Source organism: Mixophyes fleayi, chromosome 1 (genome assembly GCF_038048845.1).
Source record: "Mixophyes fleayi isolate aMixFle1 chromosome 1, aMixFle1.hap1, whole genome shotgun sequence".
Classification (NCBI taxonomy): domain Eukaryota; kingdom Metazoa; phylum Chordata; class Amphibia; order Anura; family Limnodynastidae; genus Mixophyes; species Mixophyes fleayi.
Window position 1 is genome coordinate 463,318,540 of NC_134402.1, and position 27,733 is coordinate 463,346,272.

At 48.5% G+C, this 27,733-nt stretch overlaps 1 protein-coding gene across 1 annotated transcript in view; it reads right to left on the reverse strand.

Annotated features, from left to right (window-relative positions):
* The window catches only part of LOC142110416 (myosin-IIIb-like), a 185,895-nt gene extending 159,532 nt beyond the window's left edge, over positions 1-26,363 (reverse strand). The window contains exons 1-2 of the mRNA XM_075193765.1: positions 26,068-26,363; positions 21,559-21,624 (exon numbers count right to left, since the gene is read on the reverse strand). Coding sequence (XP_075049866.1) covers positions 21,559-21,624; positions 26,068-26,226 — 225 coding nt within the window. The 5' untranslated portion in view covers positions 26,227-26,363. The remainder of the gene's footprint in view (positions 1-21,558; positions 21,625-26,067) is intronic.
* Between the last annotated feature and the right edge of the window lie 1,370 nt (positions 26,364-27,733).

The following is a 27,733-nucleotide window of genomic DNA, read 5'->3' on the forward strand; positions in this document are numbered from 1 at the left end:
AGTGGCTACTTTCTGGCACGGCTTATCAGATAAAATCAAGGATGCTCTTGCCCGCCCCCCTACTTTAGATGCTCTAATTTCTTTGTGTAATCAAGTAGATTTACACTTCAGAGAAAGGTCCGCTGAAAAGGATAACTCCCGTCGTCCTGTCTCTGGGACATTGGCTCGCTATCTTTCTTCTACTTCTGACGAAGAACCAATGCAATTGGGATGATCACGTTTGACTCCGGAGGAGCGTGATCGAAGAGTTAAAAATAAATTATGTATTTACTGTGCTGATGCAGGGCATATCATTAATAAATGTCCCAAGAAAATTGGGAAACGCCAGAGCCTAATTTGTTCTGGGGAAGTCAAATTAGGCAATGTCAAATCTTCTCCTCAATCATCATTACCTGCTGTGTGGTCATTTCCTGTTATGTTATATACCCCTTCTGGCCCAGTTCACCCTTTTGCCTTGCTGGATTCAGGAGCTGCTGGGAACTTTATTTCTTCTTCTCTCGTGTCCCAAGGGTCCTTACCCGTATCCTCTCTAGAGCATCCTGTATCTATTTCTGCAATTGTATTTCCAATGGTCTCATTAAGAAATGCACTCAACCTATTCTGTTACAAATAGGAGCATTACATAAAGAGATGATATCCTTCTATGTTCTGCCATCCTCTACTAGTCCTGTCATTCTGGGATTACCCTGGCTCCAACAACATTCTCCTCAGATGGATTGGAACACTTCACAAGTTTTATCCTGGAGTTCTAATTGCTTTAAAAATAGTCTTACACACTTAATACCCTTGTGGCGACCCATGTGTGGCGAGCGGGACCCTGTCCCTGCTCTACCAGCCCTTGACCTTCTAACACATTCTCATTATCTTCTTTCTGACCGCACTGCTGCCTAGCTTTTGTGGTCTTCCTTCTCCCCTCCCCCCTTTCATCCCCCCTTCACCCCCCCCCCCCAAACTACGTTTATATTGTTGGTTCTACATAAAGTAAAGCAAGAAATAATTTAAAAACTGGTCAGCTTACATCTTAAGTTCCCTGTGGACGTCTCTCCTTGATATCGTCACAATGCAAATGTCTTTATGTACCCACTGTAACTTTCAGATTTCGTACTTTGTATGCCTTGTTTTGCTTGACGATTTAAAATAAAGAATTATAAAAAAAAAAAAAGTCTTACACGTGTTCATCCCCTGGCCTCTACTAGCATCTCGTCTGAACCTCAATTCTGTTGCCTTCCAAGTGAGTATTTGTCATTCCATGATGTGTTCGACAAGGCCAGATCTGAACATCATCCTCCTCACCGAACATGGGATTGTCCTATTGATCTGTTACCAGACCAAATTCCTCTGTGAGGTCGTGTGTATCCTTTATCGTTGCCAGAGACTCAAGCCATGTCCGAATACGTCCGAGAGAATCTTCTTCGTGGATTCATTAGACCTTCATCTTCTCCTGCTGGTGCCGGTTTCTTTTTTGTTAAGAAGAAGGATGGGTTTTTGCGCCCATGTATAGTCTACGGAGGTCTTAATGCCATCACAATTAAGAATCGGTACCCCATTCCTCTCATCACTGAATTATTCGACCGTATAAAGGGGGTGAAGATCTTTACAAAGCTAGATCTCAGGGGAGCTTATAATCTCATCTGAATTAAAGCCGGCGATGAATGGAAAACAGCTTTCAACACTCGCGACAGCCACTACGAATACCTAGTGATGCCTTTCAGGTTGTGTAATGCCCCTGCGGTGTTTCAAGGCTTTGTTAATGAAATCGTCAGAAACCTCCTTTAGGATTGTGTCATTGTTTATTTAGATGGCATCTTGATCTTTTCCCAGGACATTCATTCACATCGCCTTCATGTGGCAGAAGTTCTCTCACGACTCCGCAAGAATCAAGTTTTTTGCATGTTAGAGAAATGTTTGTTTGAACAGTCACAAATGTCATTCCTTTGCTACATTGTCTCAAGCTCAAGATTAGAGATGGATCCAGAGAAGGTTCGAGCTATACTTGAGTGGCCTCTCCCCCTAGGGTTGAAGCCGCTGCAACGTTTCCTAGGATTCACTAATTACTATAGACGCTTCATCAAAGGATACTCAACGATTGTGGCACCCATCGTGTCTCTCACCCGGAAGGGTGCCAACCCCAAATCTTGGCCGCCAGAGGCCTTAAAGGCTTTCGAATTCCTAAAAAGAGCATTCTCCTCGGCACCTATTCTTCAACAACCTAACATGTCTCTGCCATTCTTCCTCGAGATTGATGCTTCAAGTGTTGGAGTAGGGGCTGTGTTATCTCAGAAGTCTCATCTTGACCAGTTTCACCCGTGTGTTCTTCTCCAGAAGATTTTTACCTGCAGAGAGGAATTACGCCATTGGCGATAAAGAATTACTTGCCATTAAAATAGCATTGGAGGAATGGCGTTATCTTCTAGAAGGAGCTAAATTCCCTGTAACAATCTTTACGGATCATAAAATCCTATTGTATTTACAATCTGCTCAATGCTTCAATCTTAGACACGCTAGGTGGTCTCTCTTTTTCTCCCGTTTTGATATTCGAATTACATTCAAACCTGGGGAGAAGAATAAACATGCAGATGCTCTATCCCAAGCCTTTTCCTGTGATTCCAAGACCGAAGAGGTGAAACCTCATCCTATACTAGATCCCAAGTGTATATTACCTTCTACTCTGTCTCCTGCCTGTACCACCACCTGGGAAGACTTTTGTGCTACCGGATTTACGAAAGAAACTCTTGACCTGGTTCCACTCTACTCGGTTTGCTGGTCATACTGGTGTACGTAAAACCATTGATCGGTCTCTCGTAGTTATTGGTGGCCAAAATTTCATCGTGATAATAAGGATTTTGTTGCTTCCTGTGAAAATTGTAGTCAACACAAGTCATCTCGTCAATCTCCTGCTGGACAATTAATTCCACTTCTTATACCGGACAGAGCATGGACTTTATCACCGACCTACCCCCTAGCAAGAAATATAATACCATCTGGGTAGTGGTAGATCGGTTCTCAAAAATGGCTCATTTTATTCCACTTATTGGCCTACCAACCTCATCTGTCCTTGCTACATATTTCATTAAGGAGATATTTCGCTTCCATGGCTGTCCTGCAGAAATTGTGTCAGACCGTGAAGTTCAGTTTGTGTCTAAATTTTGGCGGGCCTTTTGTAAAATTCTTGGTATCCAATTAAACTTATCATCTTACCATCCCCAGTCTAATGGACAGACTGAACGTGTAAACCAAGATGTGGAGACATTCATTAGAATGTTATCTTCTGCCAATCAGGACGATTGGGTGGATCTTCTACCTTGGGCAGAGTTTGTGCATAATAATGCCCTTCATGAGTCAACTTCTGCATCACCATTTTCGATCGTGTATGGGATCCATCCATCTTTTCCCAGGTTTACCTCCCTCCCACCCACCCAGGTTCCTGCTGTTAATCTCGTTCAACGGAGATTTGTTTCTATCTGGAATCAAGTGAGAGCCTGTCTTAAGAAATCCTCTACACGGGCCGTGCTGCTTAACGGAGATCGCTACCTTTCAAATCATCTATCAGAGCTGTCCTGGTTCAAGCTTCTTCTACTCTGCATTCGCCTCTGTGGCTCAGTGGCACTACAGGTCGTATCATCAAGTTGCTTGTTGTCATCGTCTCTGGCTGAACTGTTCCTGTGTCATCTAAAGCATATTAAGGCATTGTATGGTACTTGATTCCTGCCACATCGGCTGTGATTATACTGCTGCCTGGACTGTTACTCTCTCCTCTGATGTGTGCTGTCTTACTGTGATACCATATACCTGCTGCCACCGGTTTGCTGGACTGTTCATTCTATGCCATATTTGATTACATGCTGATTGTTCTCATTGCCTATGATATTGCCGGTGGCCCTGTTCACCTTGTACTACGCTCATGTTGTCATATATATATATATATATATATATATATATATATATATATATATATATATATCTCGAGACTTTCTTGTTATTCATCCATTCATCATTAAACAGCTGATTGTTCTTTTATCCTGCATCTGTCATCTATTCTCCCTCGGGCTGCTACTACCACTTGTCAGTGTGTTACAATACTCCCCGAGGATCCGTTCTTCTAAACATCTATTGAACGGATCCAGAGTCCAGAATACCAAACCGTGACAGTACTGTGCCATGCTGGAGGAAATGTGTTTGCGTAAGAAAGGAGGAAAGGAAATCCTAAATTAAGTTAGTTAATTATTTTCATCTCAAACACCTTGGGCCTGATTCATTAAGGATCTTAATATAAGAAACTTCTTATTTCAGTCTCCTGGGCAAAACCATGTTACAATGCAAGGGGTGCAAACTAGTATTCTGTTTTGCACATAAGTTAAATACTGACTGTTTTTTCATGTAACACACAAATACTTGATAGCTTATTTGTACACTGACTTGTAAAGTTGATATTTGTGATCTACATGAAAAACAGTCAGTATTTAACTTATGTGCAAAACAGAAAACTAGTTTGCACCCCTTGCAGTGTAACATGGTTTTGCCCAGGAGACTGAAATAAGAAGTTTCTTATATTAAGATCCTTAATGAATCAGGCCCCTGCTTTGGCCTGAAGGACTGCCAGGGGGCCGTTACCTGGAAACCTCCTAACAAAATAGACAGCAAATTTGAGGAAATCACGTTGGTGTGAAAGATAAACTGTGTTAGTTGCAAGATTAGATTACATCCTGATGTTAAATTATCTGAAGTGATATGAGATGTTTCGGTGCCTGGGCGAATTAAGGGACTGGGCTACCCCCTGACAGCATGTGTGTAAATCTGTATAAAAGAAGAACTGTTTGACCAAGTAATGCATCATCATCATACCATCTGTAACTTCTGGGAAGATCACTAGTACGACAAACTGCTGTGTGTAACAGTCCTTATCAGGACTGCTTCAGCTAATAAATATCACTGCTTCAATGCCTACTTACCTGCAGCAATTCCTGTGACCTCCAGATTAGCCCAACATAATCCGCTATCCGGCTGTTCTGAGGTTTGGACCCAGCATTACAGTACCACTGCTCTGCCCACTACCTGCAGCACTGGCCAGTATGATAGGCCAGGTGAGAACCATATACAGGAAGAGGACAGAGGTACCAGCCCAGGTGCACAGTGAGGGGGTACCGTAGAAGCGACAGTTACCCAGAAGGTAAAACCCACCTTTTCCTTAAAGCCTTCCAGTCTCATGCCTAAACTCCCACCGGTCGGCTACCTCTCTTTCTCATCCCTTCTTCCCTTCTCCCCCTTCCTCGACTCCGTCTCCATTTCTCCCGTCTCTCCGTCTCATCCATGTGTCTGTCTGTCTTCCCCTCCCTTTAGATTGTTCGCTCCTTTGAGCAGGGCTCTCCTACCTCCCGTTTCCATCACTTTTAACTGCGCTCTCCAGCTACTCAGCTCACCTCCTCTCAGTCCCTCTGCCCTCTGTCTCCTCTCGCTTCTCTCCGCTCCCCTCAGTGACTCTCAACCTGTCATCCGTGCCCACCCTCTTGGGCCATAGTACCTGCCTGTACTCACTTTTCCCCTCCCTCCCTCTCTTTCATGCTGTGCCTGAGCCCCCAGAGTTATAGTGCTTACTGTTACTTGTACTGTGCTGTTTCACCTTGTACTGTGCCATTGTTTGTCCCTGTACGGCGCTACGGATACTTTGTGGCACCCTATAAATAAAAATTAAAAATAATAATAATAATAAAAGGTAGCGGTTTTGGATGCCGCTAGGGAGTCCAATGATGGCAGCAGCTTAAGCCCTCATACTGTGGTTAGAGGGAGCATTTGGGGAAAAAGAAAACAAGCCCAACCGGTCCCCAGCAAGACAACAGACAGGGTGGCATAGGCGGTCCATACTGTCACACCATTATTGGAACATTATCAGGAAAAAGGTTCAACAATCAACAGTGCTCGATACAGTGAGATGCTCACTGAAGAGCTGAAGCCTAAAATTCAAACAAAACGCAGAGGACTGCTATCCAGGCGGTTGTGTTATTGTAGAACAATGCACGTCTGCACACCGCTGCTCATACTGTCGACACTCTCCTATAGTCCTGATCTTGCCCCATCGGACTATCATCTGTTTGGTCCCCTGACAGAAGCCCTAAGAGGATGAAGATTCACGTCTGATGAAGAGGTGAAGACAGCGGTGCATTCGTGGCTCACAGCTCAGCCTAAAATATTTTTTAATGAGGGAATAAGAAATCTTGTTGATAAATGGACAAAGTGTAATTGAAAAGCAGGGAGATTATGTAAAAAAAATGTATTTGTCTCTGAAAGTTGATTAAAAGAAATTCTACAGCCAGAGTGCAGATAATTTTTGACTCATATGTGTATCCAAAGCAGCTTATAAAACATTCACGTTCTCTTAGGTGGTGTCCATGAAATAAATGACTCCGCTCATTCGACCAGGTGAGGTCCAAACCAGCTCCAACCAGTAGAACACCTCACATGGGGGGTAATCAGAGCAGGTAGTACACCTCACATGGGGGGTAATCAGAGCTGGTAATACACCTCACATGGGGGGTAATCAGAGCTGGTAATACACCTCACATGGGGGGTAATCAGAGCTGGTAATAGACCTCACATGGGGGGTAATCAGAGCTGGTAATACACCCCACATGGGGGGTAATCAGAGCTGGTAATACACCCCACATGGGGGGTAATCAGAGCTGGTAATACACCCCACATGGGGGGTAATCAGAGCTGGTAATACACCCCACATGGGGGGTAATCAGAGCTGGTAATACACCTCACATGGGGTGTAATCAGAGCTGGTAATACACCTCACATGGGGGGTAATCAGAGCTGCTAATACACCTCACATGGGGGGTAATCAGAGCAGGTAATACACCCCACATGGGGGGTAATCAGAGCTGGTAATACACCTCACATGGGGGGGGTAATCAGAGCTGGTAATACACCTCACATGGGGGTAATCAGAGCAGGTAATACACCTCACATGGGGGGTAATCAGAGCTGGTAATACACCTCACATGGGGGGTAATCAGAGCTGGTAATACACCTCACATGGGGGGTAATCAGAGCTGGTAATACACCTCACATGGGGGGTAATCAGAGCTGGTAATACACCTCACATGGGGGGTAATCAGAGCAGGTAATACACCCCACATGGGGGGTAATCAGAGCTGGTAATACACCTCACATGGGGGGTAATCAGAGCTGGTAATACACCTCACATGGGGGGTAATCAGAGCAGGTAATACACCCCACATGGGGGGTAATCAGAGCTGGTAATACACCTCACATGGGGGGGGTAATCAGAGCTGGTAATACACCTCACATGGGGGTAATCAGAGCAGGTAATACACCTCACATGGGGGGTAATCAGAGCTGGTAATACACCTCACATGGGGGTAATCAGAGCTGGTAATACACCTCACATGGGGGTAATCAGAGCTGGTAATACACCTCACATGGGGGGTAATCAGAGCTGGTAATACACCTCACATGGGGGGTAATCAGAGCTGGTAATACACCTCACATGGGGGGGTAATCAGAGCTGGTAATACACCTCACATGGGGGGGTAATCAGAGCAGGTAATACACCCCACATGGGGGGGTAATCAGAGCAGGTAATACACCCCACATGGGGGGGGTAATCAGAGCAGGTAATACACCTCACATAAGGGGTAATCATAGCCCAGGGGCCTCGGGCATCCAGGGGGCCCTTGAAAGTGCTCAGCGGCATTATTGATCGGTGCGGGGGCGCCCCCGGCCCGATCAGTGCTGCTGAACCTGTCACTGTAGTCCTTCCCCGGCGCTCAGTAATCTCCTTACTGAGAAGATCTCGTGAGAGTGAGACAATGAGTTTCACTCTCAAGAGATCTCCTCAGTATGGAGCTTACAGCGCACCGCGGAAGAACTACAGTGACAGGAGAAGTAGTTAAGCGCTTTGGGGGGGGGGGGCGGGTGGCTAACAGCAGGGGCCTAACGGGGGAGCGGCTCACAGGGAGGCCACACGTGGGGAATGGAGGCCCCCTTAGCCCATGGGCCTCCATTCCCTTAATCCGGCCCTGCTGGTAATACACCTCACATAGGGGGTAATCGGAGCTGGTAATACACCCCACATGGGGGTAATCACAGTAATCAGAGCTGGTAATACACCCCACATGGGGGTAATCAGAGCTGGTAATACACCTCACATGGGGGGTAATCAGAGCTGGTAATACACCTCACATGGGGGGGTAATCAGAGCTGGTAATACACCCCACATGGGGGGTAATCACAGTAATCAGAGCTGGTAATACACCTCACATGGGGGTAATCAGAGCTGGTAATACACCTCATGGGATGTATTATGTACTGGGTTGTATAAATATTAACAAGCATTATCTTGTATAAAAATGAACTTAAAATTAATTAAATATCAATTACAATCAGAACATTTACAGGGCTGTTTCCCCCTCAGGAGTGAGATATCCCAGGTAACCAGAAACAAATGGGTCTTATACTACGCATTCCGCAGCTGTATGTATGGTGGTCACCTAGACGGAGTATGCGCCATCATGCACATGCGCCAAGCACAGTCCATCCACGGTTGTGTGATGGCCTCATCACACACGTGGGCAGTTAGCATGCTGAGAGGATAGCTGGTGAACGCAGCATGAATTCTCTCCCTTCCTCCCTACCATATAGCCTGTATATAAGGGAATATGGCTCTACGTATTAGGTTGCTATGGGAAATGCTGAGGCTGAAAGGGGTAAACAAGATTTGAGATTATATATTTAGAGACTTGTGATATATATGGGGACATTGTGCTAAGGGTTAGATGGTTGCATATGTGGAGTAATACAGGAGTTGCTGATTGATACACTGGACTTGGAGGAATGATAGTTGTACTTTGCATTTTCTAATTAGTAATGAGAGCGGTACTGTGCGTTTCTACTAGGAGCAGGGCCCGATTAAGGGTTCTGTCTGCCCTAGGCTATTTCAGCCGTAGCGCCCGCCCCCCCTCCAGCCACCACACCCACCCCCCCTCCATCCACCTCACCCGCCCCCCCTCCATCCACCACCCCCACCCCCCCTCCAGCCCCCAACATCTCGTCGACTCTGCACCCCCCTGGCTCCAGCGCCCCAGGCTGCAGCCTGGTCAGTCTATTGGCTGATCAGGCCCTGACTAGGAGCATATAGTCTATAGTATTAGAGAGCCTGCATAAGGAGTTTGTGACTGCAGAATGGGAGTTGTAGCTAGTGGTAAAATAAGTTGTAATGGAATATATACATATAGAAGCATATTTATTTCCTATATGATTATATGGAGACTGCATATGAAAGTTTGTGACATATGGAGGATATATAGGACACTATATGCTGAGATAAAAATGGAGTTTGTGATGATACATTTAGGAATATAGAACGACGTTTGCATAAACACAATATTGTGTTTGTATACAGCATATTATGGCATTTGCATATAACATAATATTGTGTTTGCATACAGCATAGTGGTGTTTGCATATTGTGTAATGATGTAAGTTGTGGTAGTGCGGTGTGAAATTGTAGCAGCAATACTCTATTGAGTGCCAGCGATATAAGATATATATGAATGCTGAGCTAATGCTGGTAACATGGGAATTGTAATGGACTCTGGGATACACAGACACGATTAAGGAATTTATACACAAATAAAACAGGTAAAGAATTCAGAGTAAAACTTGAGAATGTATTTGCACATTTAATACATTTTCCACCTCTTTTGAAGGTATCGAGTACTTTCTCTATGTACACCATGTACTCTATGTACTCTATGTACTCTATGTCAGTGCTGTAACTAGCCATTTTAGTGCCCTGGGCGAGATAGGGAATAGGCGCCCCTCATCTAAGTGGGAGTGTCAATCATCGCGTGGGCGTGGTCAACCTACTGTGGGGGCGTGGCTAGCGCTTTACAAGTTCTAGACCGCACTGAAACCCCCTCCCTCCCCATTCTTCACGGTCTGGCTTTGTAAGGATCTTTATGTAATAAGCCTCCATAGAATCAAAGTACTTAAAATGCAGCTATCACATGCTAGCTGTATAAAAAATGAATTGGTTATTGAAATAAAACTCACTGAAATAAATTAAAACATAAATGTAACGGTACCATCTGTATCACACTGCCCCTTCATCCCACTGTGTCCTCCATCACACTGTGCCCTCCATCCCACTGTGCCCTCCATCACACTGTGCCCTCCATCACACTGTGCCCTCCATCCCACTGTGCCCTCCATCACACTGTGCCCTTCATCCCACTGTGCCCTTCATCCCACTGTGCCCTTCATCCCACTGTGCCCTTCATCACAGTTTCTCCTTTATCACATTGTGCCCCCTTATCACCATCACACGAAATTAATAAATATAAATATATATATATATATATATACACACACACACATACAATATAAAGAGCCTCCTAGTGTCCGCCATACCTTAGAGAGCATTCCTGTGACCGTCATACTATACAGAGAGCATTCCTGTGACCTCCATACTATACAGAGAGCATTCCTGTGACCTCCATACTATACAGAGAGCATTCCTGTGACCTCCATACAATACAGAGAGCATTCCTGTGACCTCCATACCATACAGAGAGCATTCCTGTGACCTCCATACTATACAGAGAGCATTCCTGTGACCTCCATACTATACAGAGAGCATTCCTGTGACCTCCATACAATACAGAGAGCATTCCTGTGACCTCCATACCATACAGAGAGCATTCCTGTGACCTCCATACTATACAGAGAGCATTCCTGTGACCGCCATACTATACAGAGAGCATTCCTATGACCGCCATTTAATACAGAGCATTCTTGTGACTGCAATACAGATAAATACCTCACCTGAAATTAATAGACCCCACCATTAAATTAAAAAGCCCCATCTATAAATTAAATTGACCCACCAGCCCCCCACAAATAAAATAGTACTCATTAAATAATTAGCCCCCACCTAAACGTCACCATTAAATTAATAGCCTACCTCCCACCCATGTACTAAGACACCCAACCTCGCTACCCTCATATCACACATTATATTAATACATCCCCCCTTTCCTCACACATTATGGCAGCATACCCCCCCTTCCCTCATAAAGCATAGCAGCATCCCCCCCTCCATAATAGCAAGATGGAGCACACATTCCTCCCCTCCATAATAGCAGCACACATCCCCCTCCCTAATAGCAGCTTAAATGCCCCCCTCCCTCCATAATAGCAGCTTACATACCCCCCCACCCCTCCCTCCATTATAGCAGCTCACATGCCCCCCTCCCTCCCTAATAGCAGCTTAAATGCCCCCCTCCCTCCCTAATAGCAGCTTAAATGCCCCCCTCCCTCCATAATAGCAGCACACACCCCCCCTCCCTCCATAATAGCAGCTCACATGCCCCCCTCCCTCCCTCCATAATAGCAGCTCACATCCCCTTTCCCCTGCTTTGAAGCTTTCCTTTGTTGTCTTTATTCCTGACCAGCCGTCGCTGCCTGGCTCCTCTCTGCTGCCTAGCAACGTCATGACATCAGACGCTGAGGCAGAGGGCAGAGTTCAGAAGGGGGTGGAGCCGGGTGCCAGCCGCCATTTTGGATGCGCCGGGCGGCCGGCAGTCTGAATCTGAGGTCTGTTTCATTTATTTATTTTTTTCACTCCTCCCACAGAGGCAGGTGCGGGCGGCCACTGCGCCCCCCCTGGGACTGCGCCCGGGGCAGAATGAAAAAACAGTCAGTTTTTAACTTATGTGCAAAACAGAACACTAATTTGCACCCCTTGTATTGTAACATGGTTTTGTCCAGGAGGCTGAAATAAGAAGTTTCTCAAGTTAAGATCCTTAATGAATCAGGCCCCTAGTGTTAATGATCTTTAGACAAACTACTTACCTTTAGTTCAGAACCCGCAAAGGAAGAAGGGGGAACATGTGGTACAGAATACACTGCACTCCCTCCTCCTCTGATTGGATGTGCTGTGTGACCTCCCTGCAGTGTGCAGAGGAGACAAAATGAGGTAGACCCCACTCCATAAAAATAATAGGAGCTCTCCTGTTCTATCTCCTGCTCTCCTGTGTAGGATCATTCCTGCAGTTCACTGATTCGGCTAGTTGCTAGGTAAATAGATATATTTTTATATTTATATTTATTTTTATTTTTTCCTTTTATTTTATTTTTTCCATTTATTTTGATTTTTATTTTATTTTGTTTTTGTTTATATGACCAATCATGATTTTATTAACATGGAAATATTCATGTCTAACTTTTAAGTCCCTTTAAAGAACAAGAATTAGCTGTTATTCAACAACCCAAATCAGCTGTCAAGTTCACCTGATTTTAACCACACCTCTACAATTAAGAGGGTTTATAACTGAAATCTAGCAGTGAACATCATCACACTGCCCTGAGGAAGCCCCCACGATGGGTGAAACGCGTTGGTGATTTGCCTCAACTCTTATTTGACATTCCATTCTATATCTTAACTTTTTATCGAGAAGCTCATTTTTTCTCATTCAGACGAAACAGGAACCATCTGCGCATGCGCGGTTATCCAAAGAAGCGTGATATCCATTCAATTGCTGGGGAGCCCAGACAGAGGCTGTACCATACAAGATACTTATCTGCAAGGCAAAAAAAAACGCCATCGGATGTCAGCATAATTTGGGTAAGACCCTTCTGCAATTTATTTACAACAGACTGTGCGGGTGAATGATTTACCGTCCCTCTCACGCAGTTTGGATATCAGTCCGGTTAAACTTGCAACCGAGAAATCGCTGTGCATATTGCACCACTCATGATGGAACACCCATGACTGGAAAAATATCTGACAGGAGTATTTATTCTCCATTTCTACTTGGTTTACATAGTAATCCTCTGGAACTTTTGTATATATGGGATTAGTGACTTTTCCGGGTGCAGCTATATTTTACATGGTGATAGAGATTCCGTTTTCACATCTACTATCCATATTATCTGCATATCTTCATTGTATACTGTGATATTGACATATGTTTGCATGCACTCCGATTATATAGGATTGCATGTTACAATACGGTTGCAGCTGTCCAATCAGTCAACCTATATAACTATGTTATGACACATGTTTGGTCATTGTGTCAATTCATATAATATATACCAGTGCACTGGTCTTATGTTTTTTAATTTTCTATATAAATTAATACAAATACTTATTTTTGCTTTTTTTGCCATTTCTGCTTTTTCTCTGCTTACATTCTACCCTTTATAACGATTCAGGTCATACTTTGCGCAAGTGTTTTTGTTTATATAGGTAAATAGTTACAAGCTTTATTCTGCTCTCAGTCTGGCAGCCTCTGGTGTACAATCATCTGCCACACTCATGCAGATAATCATCCTGCAATTCTAATTGTTGCTGCTGCATTTATAAACCTCTTTCTGGCAGCATACCAATGCTGGTGATAGTTCTTGCTTGAACTAGTGTGCCTTGTATCCTGACCTCTTCTGCTATCAGTACCCACTATTCCAGCTAAGGCTCAGATGAGCAATAGCTTCCTCACAGCCCCCAGCTTCAACTACCCCAAAAACCCAGAATTTGTGACAGGTTTTTTTCTGGCCATATGGATCCGACAGAGGAGCATACCCCAAGGGCGGACACAGTCCATATACTAGCTGAATGCATAGAATGGCAAGACAATCAGGGCCAAGTAACGAGGTTCCTGCAGGACTCGTCTGAGGAACACGGACGGTGTTTCAGAGAAAAGTTATGTTTATACTACGCCGGTAACAGCCACCTGCTGCGGGCTTCCCCCGAGAAGTCGGGAAATGGGCCCTCCTAACTGGCATTAAGGAGTTTAGTTTAGAAGTGGCACTTCACCCCTCACAACTAAAAGACTGTGTAATCTCTGTTACCCTGAAGCAGCCTCAGGGTTCTGTATAACTCCCAGCGCTTCTGGACTCAGGAGCTGCAGGGAACTTCATGTCAGCCGAGCTGGCTAAAGAACTAGCCATCCCATTCATTATGGTCCCCAATCCTATCTATCTCACATCTCTAGATAGTAGCCGTATCCTGGGGGCACCATCACCCAGCAGACACTTCCCATATACCTCATGGTGAGGGTACTTCATTCAGAGACTCTGACCTTTCTGATTATCTCCAAAATAATGATAATTCCTGGCATAGGGTCCAGCACGTACAGAGAATTGTTAAGAACGCATCCTCTGCATTGTTCCACCTCTGCTACTGAAGCCTCAGCCATTCCACTGCCTTATAAGGAGTTCCTGGATGTTTCAGCAAACAGGCCACAGAGACTTTACCACCTCATATGGATTGGGATTGCCCTAAAGTTCTCATCCCAGGGAAGACCTCACCCCATGGCAGAGACTATCCTCTCTATACCAGAGACACAATCTATGTCTGAATACATTAAGGATAATCTGGAAAGAGGCTTTATCTGCTCGTCCTCCTCACCTGCAGGAAAAGGTTTGTTCTTCATAAAATAAAAGGATGGAGGCTTGCGCCCTTGTATTGCATATTGGGGACTCAACAACACCTCATAAACCAATACCCTCTGCCCTTGATATCTGAATTATTCGACAGGGTGAAAGGAGCTACATATACATTAACACATCATTTAACACAATTCAACACCCTTTGGTCATCAAAACACTGATGATGTTCTAATCTTGTAGTAATAGTAATGAATAATAATAATTTTATTTAAATAGCACTTTTTTCCTAGTATGACTCAAAGCATTTGCAGATGAAAATCACACAATACAAAATAAACATAAAAGGATTAACAGTATATAAGAAAGAGCTAAGCATTGGGCAACATGAACATAGAGGGACATTAATGAAAGTCTTTATTCTGTGTTTGAAGAGATCTTGAATGGGGACCTGGCTGACTGTACGAGGCAGAGAGTTCCACAGAGTAGGAACCACAACGCTAACAACTTGATCCCCAATTGAAGTATGGGAGATGCAGACGAAAGTGAGTAAGTGTGAGTGTAGCAATCAGAAGCTGCTTCAAGTACAAAGGGGCCTGATTGTGTAGGGCTTTGTATGTCAATATACTTGGAGCAAATTCACCATTTTACAGGCAGCCGGTATTATGTGCAGGAACGGGGATGGTTAGTGTTAGCCTGGCTGATGCAAGCTAGGAGACCATACATTGTAGTAGTCCAAACATGAGGACACCAAACCATGTACGTGTGTAGAAGATCTTCTGAGGAAATCAAATACTTTACCCTGGCTGTGGTCTCATGATTGAAAAAAATGAGAATTGTTAGTGCTTTTTTTCTGTATTATAATCAACTTAAACAAGAAATACTGCACCAGATTTAATTATTTAAGTCTTATTCTAGAATAAAGGATTTTTTTGTCTACTCTCTGAATAACACTGGATTCATTTTCTATGAGATATTCATTATATACTCGGTGAGTGGGACCCTACACCTATGCTAATATATGGAATACACTTTGTGTGTGAGCGCAGATTGTCAGGTTATTGAACTAATCACTATAAACAGAGAACAGAAAGTGTCCTTAAGACTTTCACCCACACCTTAATAGCAGTTATTAGCTGCCATCTTAACATCTAAGACATATTGGTCAACATCAACCAAACAATATTCAACAAAAAGCTTTGCAAGAAGAGAGAGAATGGCCCAATATGGCCCAATTAGCCTGTGACATATACCAACATAGTCAGCAGATAATACAATATATAACCATTTTATTAAAACATATTAATAACCATATAAACAATACAAGTTCAATAACTGAGCAAAGCAATGATATTTAGTGTGGTATTTTTTCATAAATCACTGTCTTGGACCTATAGAATAACTGTAATCATCAAATGATCATAGCAAACCCCCAAAAGTTTAAAAGTCTGTATAATGACACCTTTAGTGATAGTTATCACTAGTTAGACTTGGTGTACAAAAGAGAAAACAATCAGGGTAAATAGCGAATGAATATGAGCAGAGCTACAGTTCTATATGAGCTGTCAAACAAGATTCCTGATCCAACCACAACGTGCGGTGAGCCAGGGTTCCTGTTTACCGACAGCAGTTAATGCAAAGACCACTACGTGCGGTGAGCCAGGGCTTCTGTTTACCGACAGCAGTTAATGCAAAGACCACAACGTGCGGTGAGCCAGGGCTTCTGTTTACCGACAGCAGTTAATGCAAAGACCACAACGTGTGGTGAGCCAGGGCTTCTGTTTACCGACAGCAGTTAATGCAAAGACCACAACATGCGGTGAGCCAGGGTTCCTGTATACCGACAGCAGTTAATGCAAAGATCACAACGTGTGGTGAGCCAGGGCTTCTGTTTACCGACAGCAGTTAATGCAAAGACCACAACGTGCGGTGAGCCAGGGCTCCTGTATACCGACAGCAGTTAATGCAAAGACCACAACGTGCGGTGAGCCAGGGCTCCTGTTTACCGACAGCAGTTAATGCAAAGACCACAACGTGCGGTGAGCCAGGGCTTCTGTATACCGACAGCAGTTAATGCAAAGACCACAACGTGCGGTGAGCCAGGGCTTCTGTATACCGACAGCAGTTAATGCAAAGACCACAACGTGCGGTGAGCCAGGGCTCCTGTATACCGACAGCAGTTAATGCAAAGACCACAACGTGCGGTGAGCCAGGGCTCCTGTATACCGACAGCAGTTAATGCAAAGACCACAACGTGTGGTGAGCCAGGGTTCCTGTATACCGACAGCAGTTAATGCAAAGACCACAACGTGCGGTGAGCCAGGGCTCCTGTATACCGACAGCAGTTAATGCAAAGACCACAACGTGCGGTGAGCCAGGGCTCCTGTTTACCGACAGCAGTTAATGCAAAGACCACAACGTGCGGTGAGCCAGTGCTCCTGTATACCGACAGCAGTTAATGCAAAGACCACAACGTGCGGTGAGCCAGGGCTCCTGTATACCGACAGCAGTTAATGCAAAGACCACAACGTGCGGTGAGCCAGGGCTCCTGTATACAGACAGCAGTTAATGCAAAGTTCTGTGGCAGCTGCACACATCAATTAACGCCTCCTTAGATGACACCACCATAGAGGGTCGTCTAGTTCCATGGGAGCTGCATATTGTATACTATATACATATCCGCAGATGTCCCACATAGGGATCAGCTCGTGTAGATGTTCAGTCCGCAGCGTTATACAACCACTTTAAATATAGTCCTGATCGGTTTCATTATCCAAACGATAATTTTATCAGAGGAGAGTGTCCAGATCTCAGTTCTACAGACAGCAGTGTGAGATCACCTTCAAGTCTCACCCTAATATACACCATTCGTATATATGCTGGACAGAGAAATTCCACTCACAGAAGTCACCTAGAAATATGAGAAAGCACCCAGCAAATCACTTCATTTCCAACAAAACCAAACCCAGCCAAACTCAGAGTGATAGAGCTGTGGAAGAAACGCTGTATATTGTGGATATAGTTATTAAAGCACAATCTTTGGTTTCAAGTGTATTCTCAACACAAATGTATCTAAGCAGGGTTCATTGTCTTCTGAATAGGCCAATCCTCAGATTTTATCAGTCTTTAGATGCCATTTTGCATCTCACTAGACGACTCCCTATTCAGAACAACTATAAATATATTATGGAAAAAGAGGCCGCCGTGCTCGCCCAGAGGTGGGACAAACAACACAAGGGAGTATATTTACTAAACTGCGGGTTTGAAAAAGTGGAGATGTTGCCTATAGCGACCAATCAGATTCTAGCTGTCATTTTGTAGTATGTACTAAATAAATGACAGCTAGAATCTGATTGGTTGCTTTAGGCAACATCTCTACTTTTTCAAAAGCTTAGTAAATGAAATCCAAAGTCTGAGATACTTGTTTTGTGCAAATGAGAAATTGAGCTGCAGCTCAGTGTTCCTCATATCTGAAGCTTATGCGTCACTTCTGAAGATTGCTGCACTAATTATGTATTACAGACGTAATACGTTATCTATTAATGCCACAGACGTCACTGAACTTGCACTATTGTGATCCTCCCCATTTTTTTTTCAAACTTCCTTACTTTGTCATTTCCTCCCACCTCCTTGGTTTAAACCAGGGGTGTCCAACCTTTTAGCTTCCCTGGGCCACATTGGAAGACGACGAGTTGATTTGGGCCGCACATAAGATACACTAACAATAACGATAGCTGATCATCCAAGAAACCATAGAAAACATAGTTAACATATATATGAGAAAAAAAGTGATATATATATATATATATATATATATATATATAAATATCACTTTTTTTTCAAATCCCCCTATACTTACCTATCAATCGCCCTGTTCAAAAAATCCTCTCTAGTTATTATACTATAATCACTTTTTGTATTGTTTCGATGCAATATCAATAAAGTACATTTAAGCCAGGCATTGTATATCAGGGTGCCCTGACCAGGCCTGCGGTACCTGACATATACATCACTGTGACCCCAAATTGTCACCTGTTTTGCTAATTACACCACTATGTTAGTTAAGGGATAACAACTTATAATGGGCCAAAGAGAATAATATATAATGCCCCATTAGTATTACAAGTAGAAGTATGTAGCAGGGAGATAAGGTCCATGATGCTCCAGGACCAGGTGACTTTTATTCACTGGTCAGCGTCCCTTGAAATAATAAAAGAAAATCCCCCTTAACTTACCTTTTAATCGGCTTGTTCTCCTGTCCTCTTCTCTTCTTTTCTCCAATTCTGTGCTGCTGATTGTTCTTCTCGCGCGGGCGACTCCTCTGTGCTGCGCTCCGCAATGGATGTTGAGCGTGATGACATCACGCCCGACATTCACTGCGAGCACCTCACGGAGGAGACAAGGGAGGGAGCCGGAGTACCAGCTGACGTGACCGCGTGACCGCAAGGTAAGTATTTTCTTTTCTTTTTTTTGCAGGATTTTTTTTTTCCATTAACAGTGCTGCCCCCTTGGCACAACCAAAACTCCTTCTGGGCCACATTTACAGGCGTAAAAATCACCAATCATGGAATCTACCATTGAAGAATTACTTTGAAAAACACTTTCAATGTATAAATGGACACAAAACTCAACACATCTCGGTCACTGTGCTGTGGACTGGACAGTAAATAAATTAGGTCTGTTTTATGTTCCATTTCTGAATAAATACATTTCTAAATAACAAAGAGCTAAGAGTGGTGTTCAGTGATCCTTGCTCCTCCCTTCCCATTCACCTCCCCTAAACAAACAGGATGGTGAAGTACCTGTAACTGCAGTATAGATGGGGAGGGCTGCAAATAGAGGGCAGGATGGAATGTTTAGAACAGTAGAAGCGTCATCTGGAAACACAACAAAGACAATGGAGGTGCTTCAAGTGGGTGTTGGGGGGAGCGAGGCGCTCTCTCTCTCTACCAGGCGCTGGGGGAGCGAGGCTCTCTCTCTCTCTCTCTACCAGGCGCCGGGGGAGCGAGGCGCTCTCTCTCTCTCGCTCTACCAGGGAGCGAGGCGCTCTCTCTCTCTCTCTACCAGGCGCTGGGGGAGGGAGGCGCTCTCTCTCTCTCTCTACCAGGAGCCGGGGGAGCGAGGCGCTCTCTCTCTCTCTCTCTACCAGGAGCCGGGGGAGCGAGGCGCTCTCTCTCTCTCTCTCTCTCTACCAGGCGCCGGGGGAGCGAGGCGCTCTCTCTCTCTCTCTCTCTCTCTCTCTACCAGGCGCCGGGGGAGCGAGGCGCTCTCTCTCTCTCTCTCTCTACCAGGCGCTGGGGGAGCGAGGCGCTCTCTCTCTCTCTCTACCAGGCGCCGGGGGAGCGAGGCGCTCTCTCTCTCTCTCTCTCTACCAGGCGCTGGGGGAGCGAGGCGCTCTCTCTCTACCAGGCGCCAGGGGAGCGAGGCGCTCTCTCTCTCTCTCTCTACCAGGCGCCGGGGGAGCGAGGCGCTCTCTCTCTCTCTCTCTCTCTACCAGGCGCCGGGGGAGCGAGGCGCTCTCTCTCTCTCTCTCTCTCTACCAGGCGCCGGGGGAGCGAGGCGCTCTCTCTCTCTCTCTCTACCAGGCGCCGGGGGAGCGAGGCGCTCTCTCTCTCTCTCTCTACCAGGCGCCAGGGGGAGCGAGGCGCTCTCTCTCTCTCTACCAGGCGCCAGGGGGAGCGAGGCGCTCTCTCTCTCTCTCTCTCTCTACCAGGCGCCGGGGGAGCGAGGCGCTCTCTCTCTCTCTCTCTCTCTACCAGGCGCCGGGGGAGCGAGGCGCTCTCTCTCTCTCTCTCTACCAGGCGCCAGGGGGAGCGAGGCGCTCTCTCTCTCTCTACCAGGCGCCAGGGGGAGCGAGGCGCTCTCTCTCTCTCTCTCTCTCTACCAGGCGCCGGGGGAGCGAGGCGCTCTCTCTCTCTCTCTCTACCAGGCGCCAGGGGGAGCGAGGCGCTCTCTCTCTCTCTACCAGGCGCCAGGGGGAGCGAGGCGCTCTCTCTCTCTCTCTCTCTCTACCAGGCGCCGGGGGAGCGAGGCGCTCTCTCTCTCTCTCTCTCTCTACCAGGCGCCGGGGGGAGCGAGGCGCTCTCTCTCTCTCTCTACCAGGCGCCGGGGGAGCGAGGCGCTCTCTCTCTCTCTCACTCTCTACCAGGAGCCGGGGGAGCGAGGCGCTCTCTCTCTCACTCTCTACCAGGCGCCAGGGGAGCGAGGCGCTCTCTCTCTCTCTCTACCAGGCGCCAGGGGAGCGAGGCGCTCTCTCTCTCTCTCTACCAGGAGCCGGTGGAGCGAGGCGCTCTCTCTCTCTCTCTCTACCAGGCGCCAGGGGAGCGAGGCGCCTGCTTGTTGAGGATCAGCTGTTTGCACAATAACACTGGGATATTTCACTGACATCTGAATAGCTGTGTGTCACCCAGATCCTATCCAAGCTGCTGGAGGCAGCCCCGAGGCTCTGGGTAGCCAGACCGGTTCCAGCTCTACATACCATAGATGGCTGAGACATTACAGTGTCACATCAGAGGTGTGATATTATATATGAGACATACGGATGTCTCTTAACCCAAAAGATCAAAGCATCTCTCTAAATTACAGAGAATTGTCAGGTTTTCTTTTCTATAATATATGTGAAACACTCATGCACATAAATGAGAATTGTGACGGAACCGACGCAGGAGGCTCAGTGATTATGGTGCCTGAAAAGGAGCGCTGGCCCATAGCTGCTGCAGCAGCGTTAGTTTCTGCCACTAGTACAAGCGCCGTAAAGGCGATACTGGGCTTCACCACACATATGCAGGCCGCGTGCATCCTCCAAAGAGCAGAGCGGGGTCTGTGGGAGGACGGATTGCATCGATAGGCCCTCTCCAAAGTTCACTATAGGGCCAGCAAGGTATGTTCCTTCCCTGGTTTCACTTGTACTATTCTTATAACCAATGAAGCATTTTCAGAGCCCTTTGTAGTACACAATATAAAACGTATAAACCTATAATGTTTAATTATGGACTCAGATAATAGGAGTGTTCCTCAAAATACATAGAGTGACAATAGCTTACTATTAACCAACAAAAAACCTGGTAAGTATATTAAAATATAATCACGTGAAACCATTTTCACTCTGTTCATATAAGTTGTATCGACAAAACAATATGCAAATAAAGTCACCTCTGCTCCATATATAGGAAAGTCTTGGAAAGGGTTGGCTGCGATCAGGATGTCTCCAATGTAGGTCTAGGAAAGAAAGAAAATGTCAGTCTCAACTTGTCCCAATTACACAGTTTTATACATCATATAGCTTACAGCTCTCTCCATCATAAATTAAACAAGGGAATACTTCCTAACTGTCCCGATATAGGCAGGACAGTTGGGAGGTAAATTACTATATATCCGCACAATAGTACGTACACAAATAGAAGGACAATATGCAGCATAGCAGACATGGATAGCTCCCTTTTATCTCCTTAATTGCACAAGGCAAAATCATGGACCAGTCAGGGGAAAACAAAAAGTATTGAGACAGGGTTTGCGTGCATTGGGATAGGGCATATTTTGTCCCGTTTTCAAAAGGTTTGAATGTGAGAGGTATGCGAGTGTATTCCCATTACAGAGAGAGACCAGGACACAGAGACCCACCAGGACACAGAGACCCACCAGGACACAGAGATTCACCAGGACACAGAGATTCACCAGGACACAGAGATTCACCAGGACACAGAGATTCACCAGGACACAGAGACCACCAGGACACAGAGACCACCAGGACATAGAGACCACCAGGACACAGAGATTCACCAGGACACAGAGACCACCAGGACATAGAGACCACCAGGACACAGAGATTCACCAGGACACAGAGACCACCAGGACATAGAGACCACCAGGACACAGAGATTCACCAGGACACAGAGATTCACCAGGACACAGAGATTCACCAGGACACAGAGACCACCAGGACATAGAGACCACCAGGACACAGAAATTCACCAGGACACAGAGATTCACCAGGACACAGAGATTCACCAGGACACAGAGACCACCAGGACATAGAGACCACAAGGACATAGAGACCACCAGGACATAGAGACCACCAGGACACAGAGATTCACCAGGACACAGAGACCACCAGGACATAGAGACCACCAGGACACAGAGACCACCAGGACACAGAGACCACCAGGACATAGAGATTCACCAGGACACAGAGACCACCAGGACACAGAGACCACCAGGACATAGAGACCACCAGGACATAGAGACCACCAGGACACAGAGATTCACCAGGACACAGAGATTCACCAGGACACAGAGATTCACCAGGACACAGAGACCACCAGGACATAGAGACCACCAGGACACAGAAATTCACCAGGACACAGAGATTCACCAGGACACAGAGATTCACCAGGACACAGAGACCACCAGGACATAGAGACCACAAGGACATAGAGACCACCAGGACATAGAGACCACCAGGACACAGAGATTCACCAGGACACAGAGACCACCAGGACATAGAGACCACCAGGACACAGAGACCACCAGGACACAGAGACCACCAGGACATAGAGATTCACCAGGACACAGAGACCACCAGGACACAGAGACCACCAGGACACAGAGACCACCAGGACACAGAGACCACCAGGACATAGAGACCACCAGGACACAGAGACCACCAGGACACATAGACCACCAGGACACAGAGACCACCAGGACACAGAGATTCACCAGGACACAGAGATTCACCAGGACATAGAGACCACCAGGACACAGAGATTCACCAGGACACAGAGACCACCAGGACATAGAGACCACCAGGACACAGAGACCACCAGGACACAGAGACCACCAGGACACAGAGACCACCAGGACATAGAGACCACCAGGACATAGAGACCACCAGGACACAGAGACCACCAGGACACATAGACCACCAGGACACAGAGACCACCAGGACAGGAAACAAGAATAAGGGAGAAACTGATATAGTGAATGTGACAGAATGGACCTCCTACGCCACCCTGTCTGCTGGGGATCGACTGGGACTCCCTTGCTACTACACTTTCTTTATCCCAAATGTGCCCCTTCTAAACACTATAAGGGCGCTCGGCTGCCACCACCAGGCTCCTTCACTGGCACCTGGAACCGCTTCCATCTGGGTAACTGTCGCTGCTGGTGTACCCCTTTGCTGGACACCTGGGCTGGTACCCCTGACCTCTTCCTGTAGATCAGGGTGCTGTGGATGGTTCCCCCTGGCCTATCACACTGACCAGATCTGCAGGTAGTGGGCGGAGCATTGGTACTGGATGCTGGGTATAAACCTCGGAGCAGCCGGATAACGGATTAGATTGGTCTAATCTGTAGGTCATAGGAACTACACAGCAGGTAAGTAGGCGTCAAAGCAGGATCTTGAAGAAATTATGTTTTATTAGCTCAAGAAGTCCTAATAAGGATAGTTTCACACTAGTTGGTTGTACTAGTGATCAACCAAAAGTTCAGATTGCATAATACATACCATGGTGAGCCATCAGGAGGGGGGGGACGGGACAGGTGAGCCATCAGGAGGGGGTGGGGACAGGTGAGCCATCGGGAGGGAGGGGGGGGAGAACAGGACAGGTGAGCCATCGGGAGGGAGGGGGACAGGTGAGCCATCGGGAGGGAGGGAGGGGGGGACAGGTGAGCCATCGGGGGGAGGGAGGGAGGGGGGGACAGGTGAGCCATCGGGAGGGAGGTGGGGGGGCAGGTGAGCCATCGGGAGGGAGGTGGGGGGGGGCAGGTGAGCCATCGGGAGGGAGGTGGGGGGACAGGTGAGCCATCGGGAGGGAGGGGGGGGGACAGGTGAGCCATCGGAAGGGAGGGGGGGGACAGGTGAGCCATCGGAAGGGAGGGAGGGGGGGACAGGTGAGCCATCGGGAGGGAGGGGGGGGTACAGGTGAGCCATCGGGAGGGAGGGGGGGATAGGTGAGCCATCGGGAGGGAGGGGGGGGTACAGTTGAGCCATCGGGAGGGAGGGGGGGGACAGGTGAGCCATCGGGAGGGAGGGGGGGACAGGTGAGCCATCGGGAGGGAGGGGGGGGGACAGGTGAGCCATCGGGAGGGGGGAGGACAGGTGAGCCATCGAGAGGGAGGGGGGGGACAGGTGAGCCATCGGGAGGGAGGGGGGACAGGTGAGCCATCGGGAGGGAGGGGGGGACAGGTGAGCCATCGGGAGGGAGGGAGGGGGGGGGACAGGTGAGCCATCGGGAGGGAGGGAGGGGGGGGGACAGGTGAGCCACCGGGAGGGAGGGAGGGGGGGGGACAGGTGAGCCACCGGGAGGGAGGGAGGGGGGGACAGGTGAGCCACCGGGAGGGAGGGGGGGGGGGACAGGTGAGCCATCGGGAGGGAGGTGGGGGGGGACAGGTGAGCCATCAGGAGGGAGGTGGGGGGGGACAGGTGAGCCATCGGGAGGGAGGGGGGGATAGGTGAACCATCGGGAGGGAGGGGGGGGGGACAGGTGAGCCATCGGGAGGGGGGGGGGAGACAGGTGAGCCATCAAGGGGGGGGGGGGACAGGTGAGCCATCGGGAGGGAGGGGGGGGACAGGTGAGCCATCAAGGGGGGGGGGACAGGTGAGCCATCGGGAGGGGGGAGGACAGGTGAGCCATCGGGAGGGAGGGGGGGGGGGACAGGTGAGCCATCAAGGAGGGGGGAGGACAGGTGAGCCATCGGGAGGGAGGGGGGGACAGGTGAGCCATCGGGAGGGAGGGGGGGACAGGTGAGCCATCGGGAGGGGGGAGGACAGGTGAGCCATCGGGAGGGAGGGGGGGGACAGGTGAGCCATCGGGAGGGAGGGGGGACAGGTGAGCCATCGGGAGGGAGGGGGGACAGGTGAGCCATCGGGAGGGAGGGGGGGGACAGGTGAGCCATCGGGAGGGAGGGAGGGGGGGGACAGGTGAGCCACCGGGAGGGAGGGAGGGGGGGGGGACAGGTGAGCCCCCGGGAGGGAGGGAGGGGGGGACAGGTGAGCCACCGGGAGGGAGGGAGGGGGGGACAGGTGAGCCATCGGGAGGGAGGTGGGGGGGACAGGTGAGCCATCAGGAGGGAGGTGGGGGGGGACAGGTGAGCCATCGGGAGGGAGGGGGGGATAGGTGAACCATCGGGAGGGAGGGGGGGGGGGGACAGGTGAGCCATCGGGAGGGGGGGGGGGGGGAGACAGGTGAGCCATCAAGGGGGGGGGGGGGGACAAGTGAGCCATCGGGAGGGAGGGGGGGGACAGGTGAGCCATCAAGGGGGGGGGGGACAGGTGAGCCATCGGGAGGGGGGAGGACAGGTGAGCCATCGGGAGGGAGGGGGGGGGGGGGGACAGGTGAGCCATCAAGGAGGGGGGAGGACAGGTGAGCCATCGGGAGGGAGGGGGGGACAGGTGAGCCATCGGGAGGGAGGGGGGGACAGGTGAGCCATCGGGAGGGAGGGGACAGGTGAGCCATCGGGAGGGAGGAGGGGACAGGTGAGCCATCGGGAGGGAGGGGGGGACAGGTGAGCCATCGGGAGGGAGGGGACAGGTGAGCCATCGGGAGGGAGGGGGGGGACAGGTGAGCCATCGGGAGGGAGGGGGGGACAGGTGAGCCATCGGGAGGGAGGGGGGGACAGGTGAGCCATCGGGACATAGAGGGGATGAACCATCAGAATACTGACATAGATTTTGTGCTCCAGGTACCGGCTCTGTAACGTGTGTAGCAGCTTCTCCTCATCCAGCTCGGGCAGTAGAGCCGCGTCCTCCCCTGGAAGAGTGTCCATGACCCGCGGGTGGTTCTCGGTGTATCTGCCCGGCTGCCCCACGCTGACTTCTATCATGTGTCACTTCCCGAGAGCTCCACGCCCAGCCCCGAGCGGAGAGACAAAGCCCCGCCCGGCAGGGCTGGAATGTGGGTGACCCGAGGTCATTTCCATGTAGTGTATTGTGTAATATCATTGTATCTGCTGATCCCGACACTCCGACACTGATCCCGACACTCCCACACTGATCCCGACACTCCCACATTGATCCCGACACTCTGACACTGATCCCGACACTCTGACACTGACCCCGACACTTCCACACTGATCCCTACACTCTGACACTGATCCCGACACTCCCACACTGATCCCGACACTTCCATACTGACCCCGAACACTCTGACACTGATCCCGACACTCTGACACTGATCCCGACACTCCCACACTGATCCCGACACTCCCACACTGATCCCGACACTACCACACTGATCCCGACACTCTGACACTGATCCCGACACTCTCACACTGACCCCGACACTCTCACACTGACCCCGACACTCCCACACTGATCCCGACACTTTGACACTGATCCCGACACTTCCACACTGATCCCGACACTTCCACACTGATCCCGACACTCCCATACTGATCCCGACACTCTTACACTGATCCCGACACTCTCACACTGACCCCGACACTCTCACACTGACCCCGACACTCCCACACTGATCCCGACACTTTGACACTGATCCCGACACTTTGACACTGATCCCGACACTCCCACACTGATCCTGACACTCCCATACTGATCCCGACATTCTGACACTGATCCCGACACTCCCACACTGATCCCGACACTCTGACACTGATCCCGACACTTTGACACTGATCCCGACACTCCCACACTGATCCTGACACTCCCATACTGATCCCAACATTCTGACACTGATCCCGACACTCCCACACTGATCCCGACACTCTGACACTGATCCCGACACTTCCACACTGATCCCGACACTCTGACACTGATCCCGACACTCCCATACTGATCCCAACACTCCCACACTGATCCCGACACTCCCACACTGATCCAGACACTCCCATACTGATCCCAACATTCTGACACTGATCCCGACACTCTGACACTGATCCCGACACTCTGACACTGATCCCGACACTTCCACACTGATCCTGACACTCTGACACTGATCCCGACACTCTGACACAGATCCCGACACTTCCACACTGATCCCGACACTCTGACACTGATCCCGACACTCTGACACAGATCCCGACACTCTGACACTGACCCCGACACTTCCACACTGATCCCGACACTCTGACACTGATCCCAACACTCTGACACTGATCCCGACACTCTGACACTGATCCCGACACTCTGACACTGACCCCGACACTTCCACACTGATCCCGACACTCTGACACTGATCCCGACACTCCCACACTGATCCCGACACTCTGACACTGATCCCGACACTTCTACACTGATCCCGACACTCTGACACTGACCCCGACACTTCCACACTGATCCCGACACTTCGACACTGATCCCGACACTTCCACA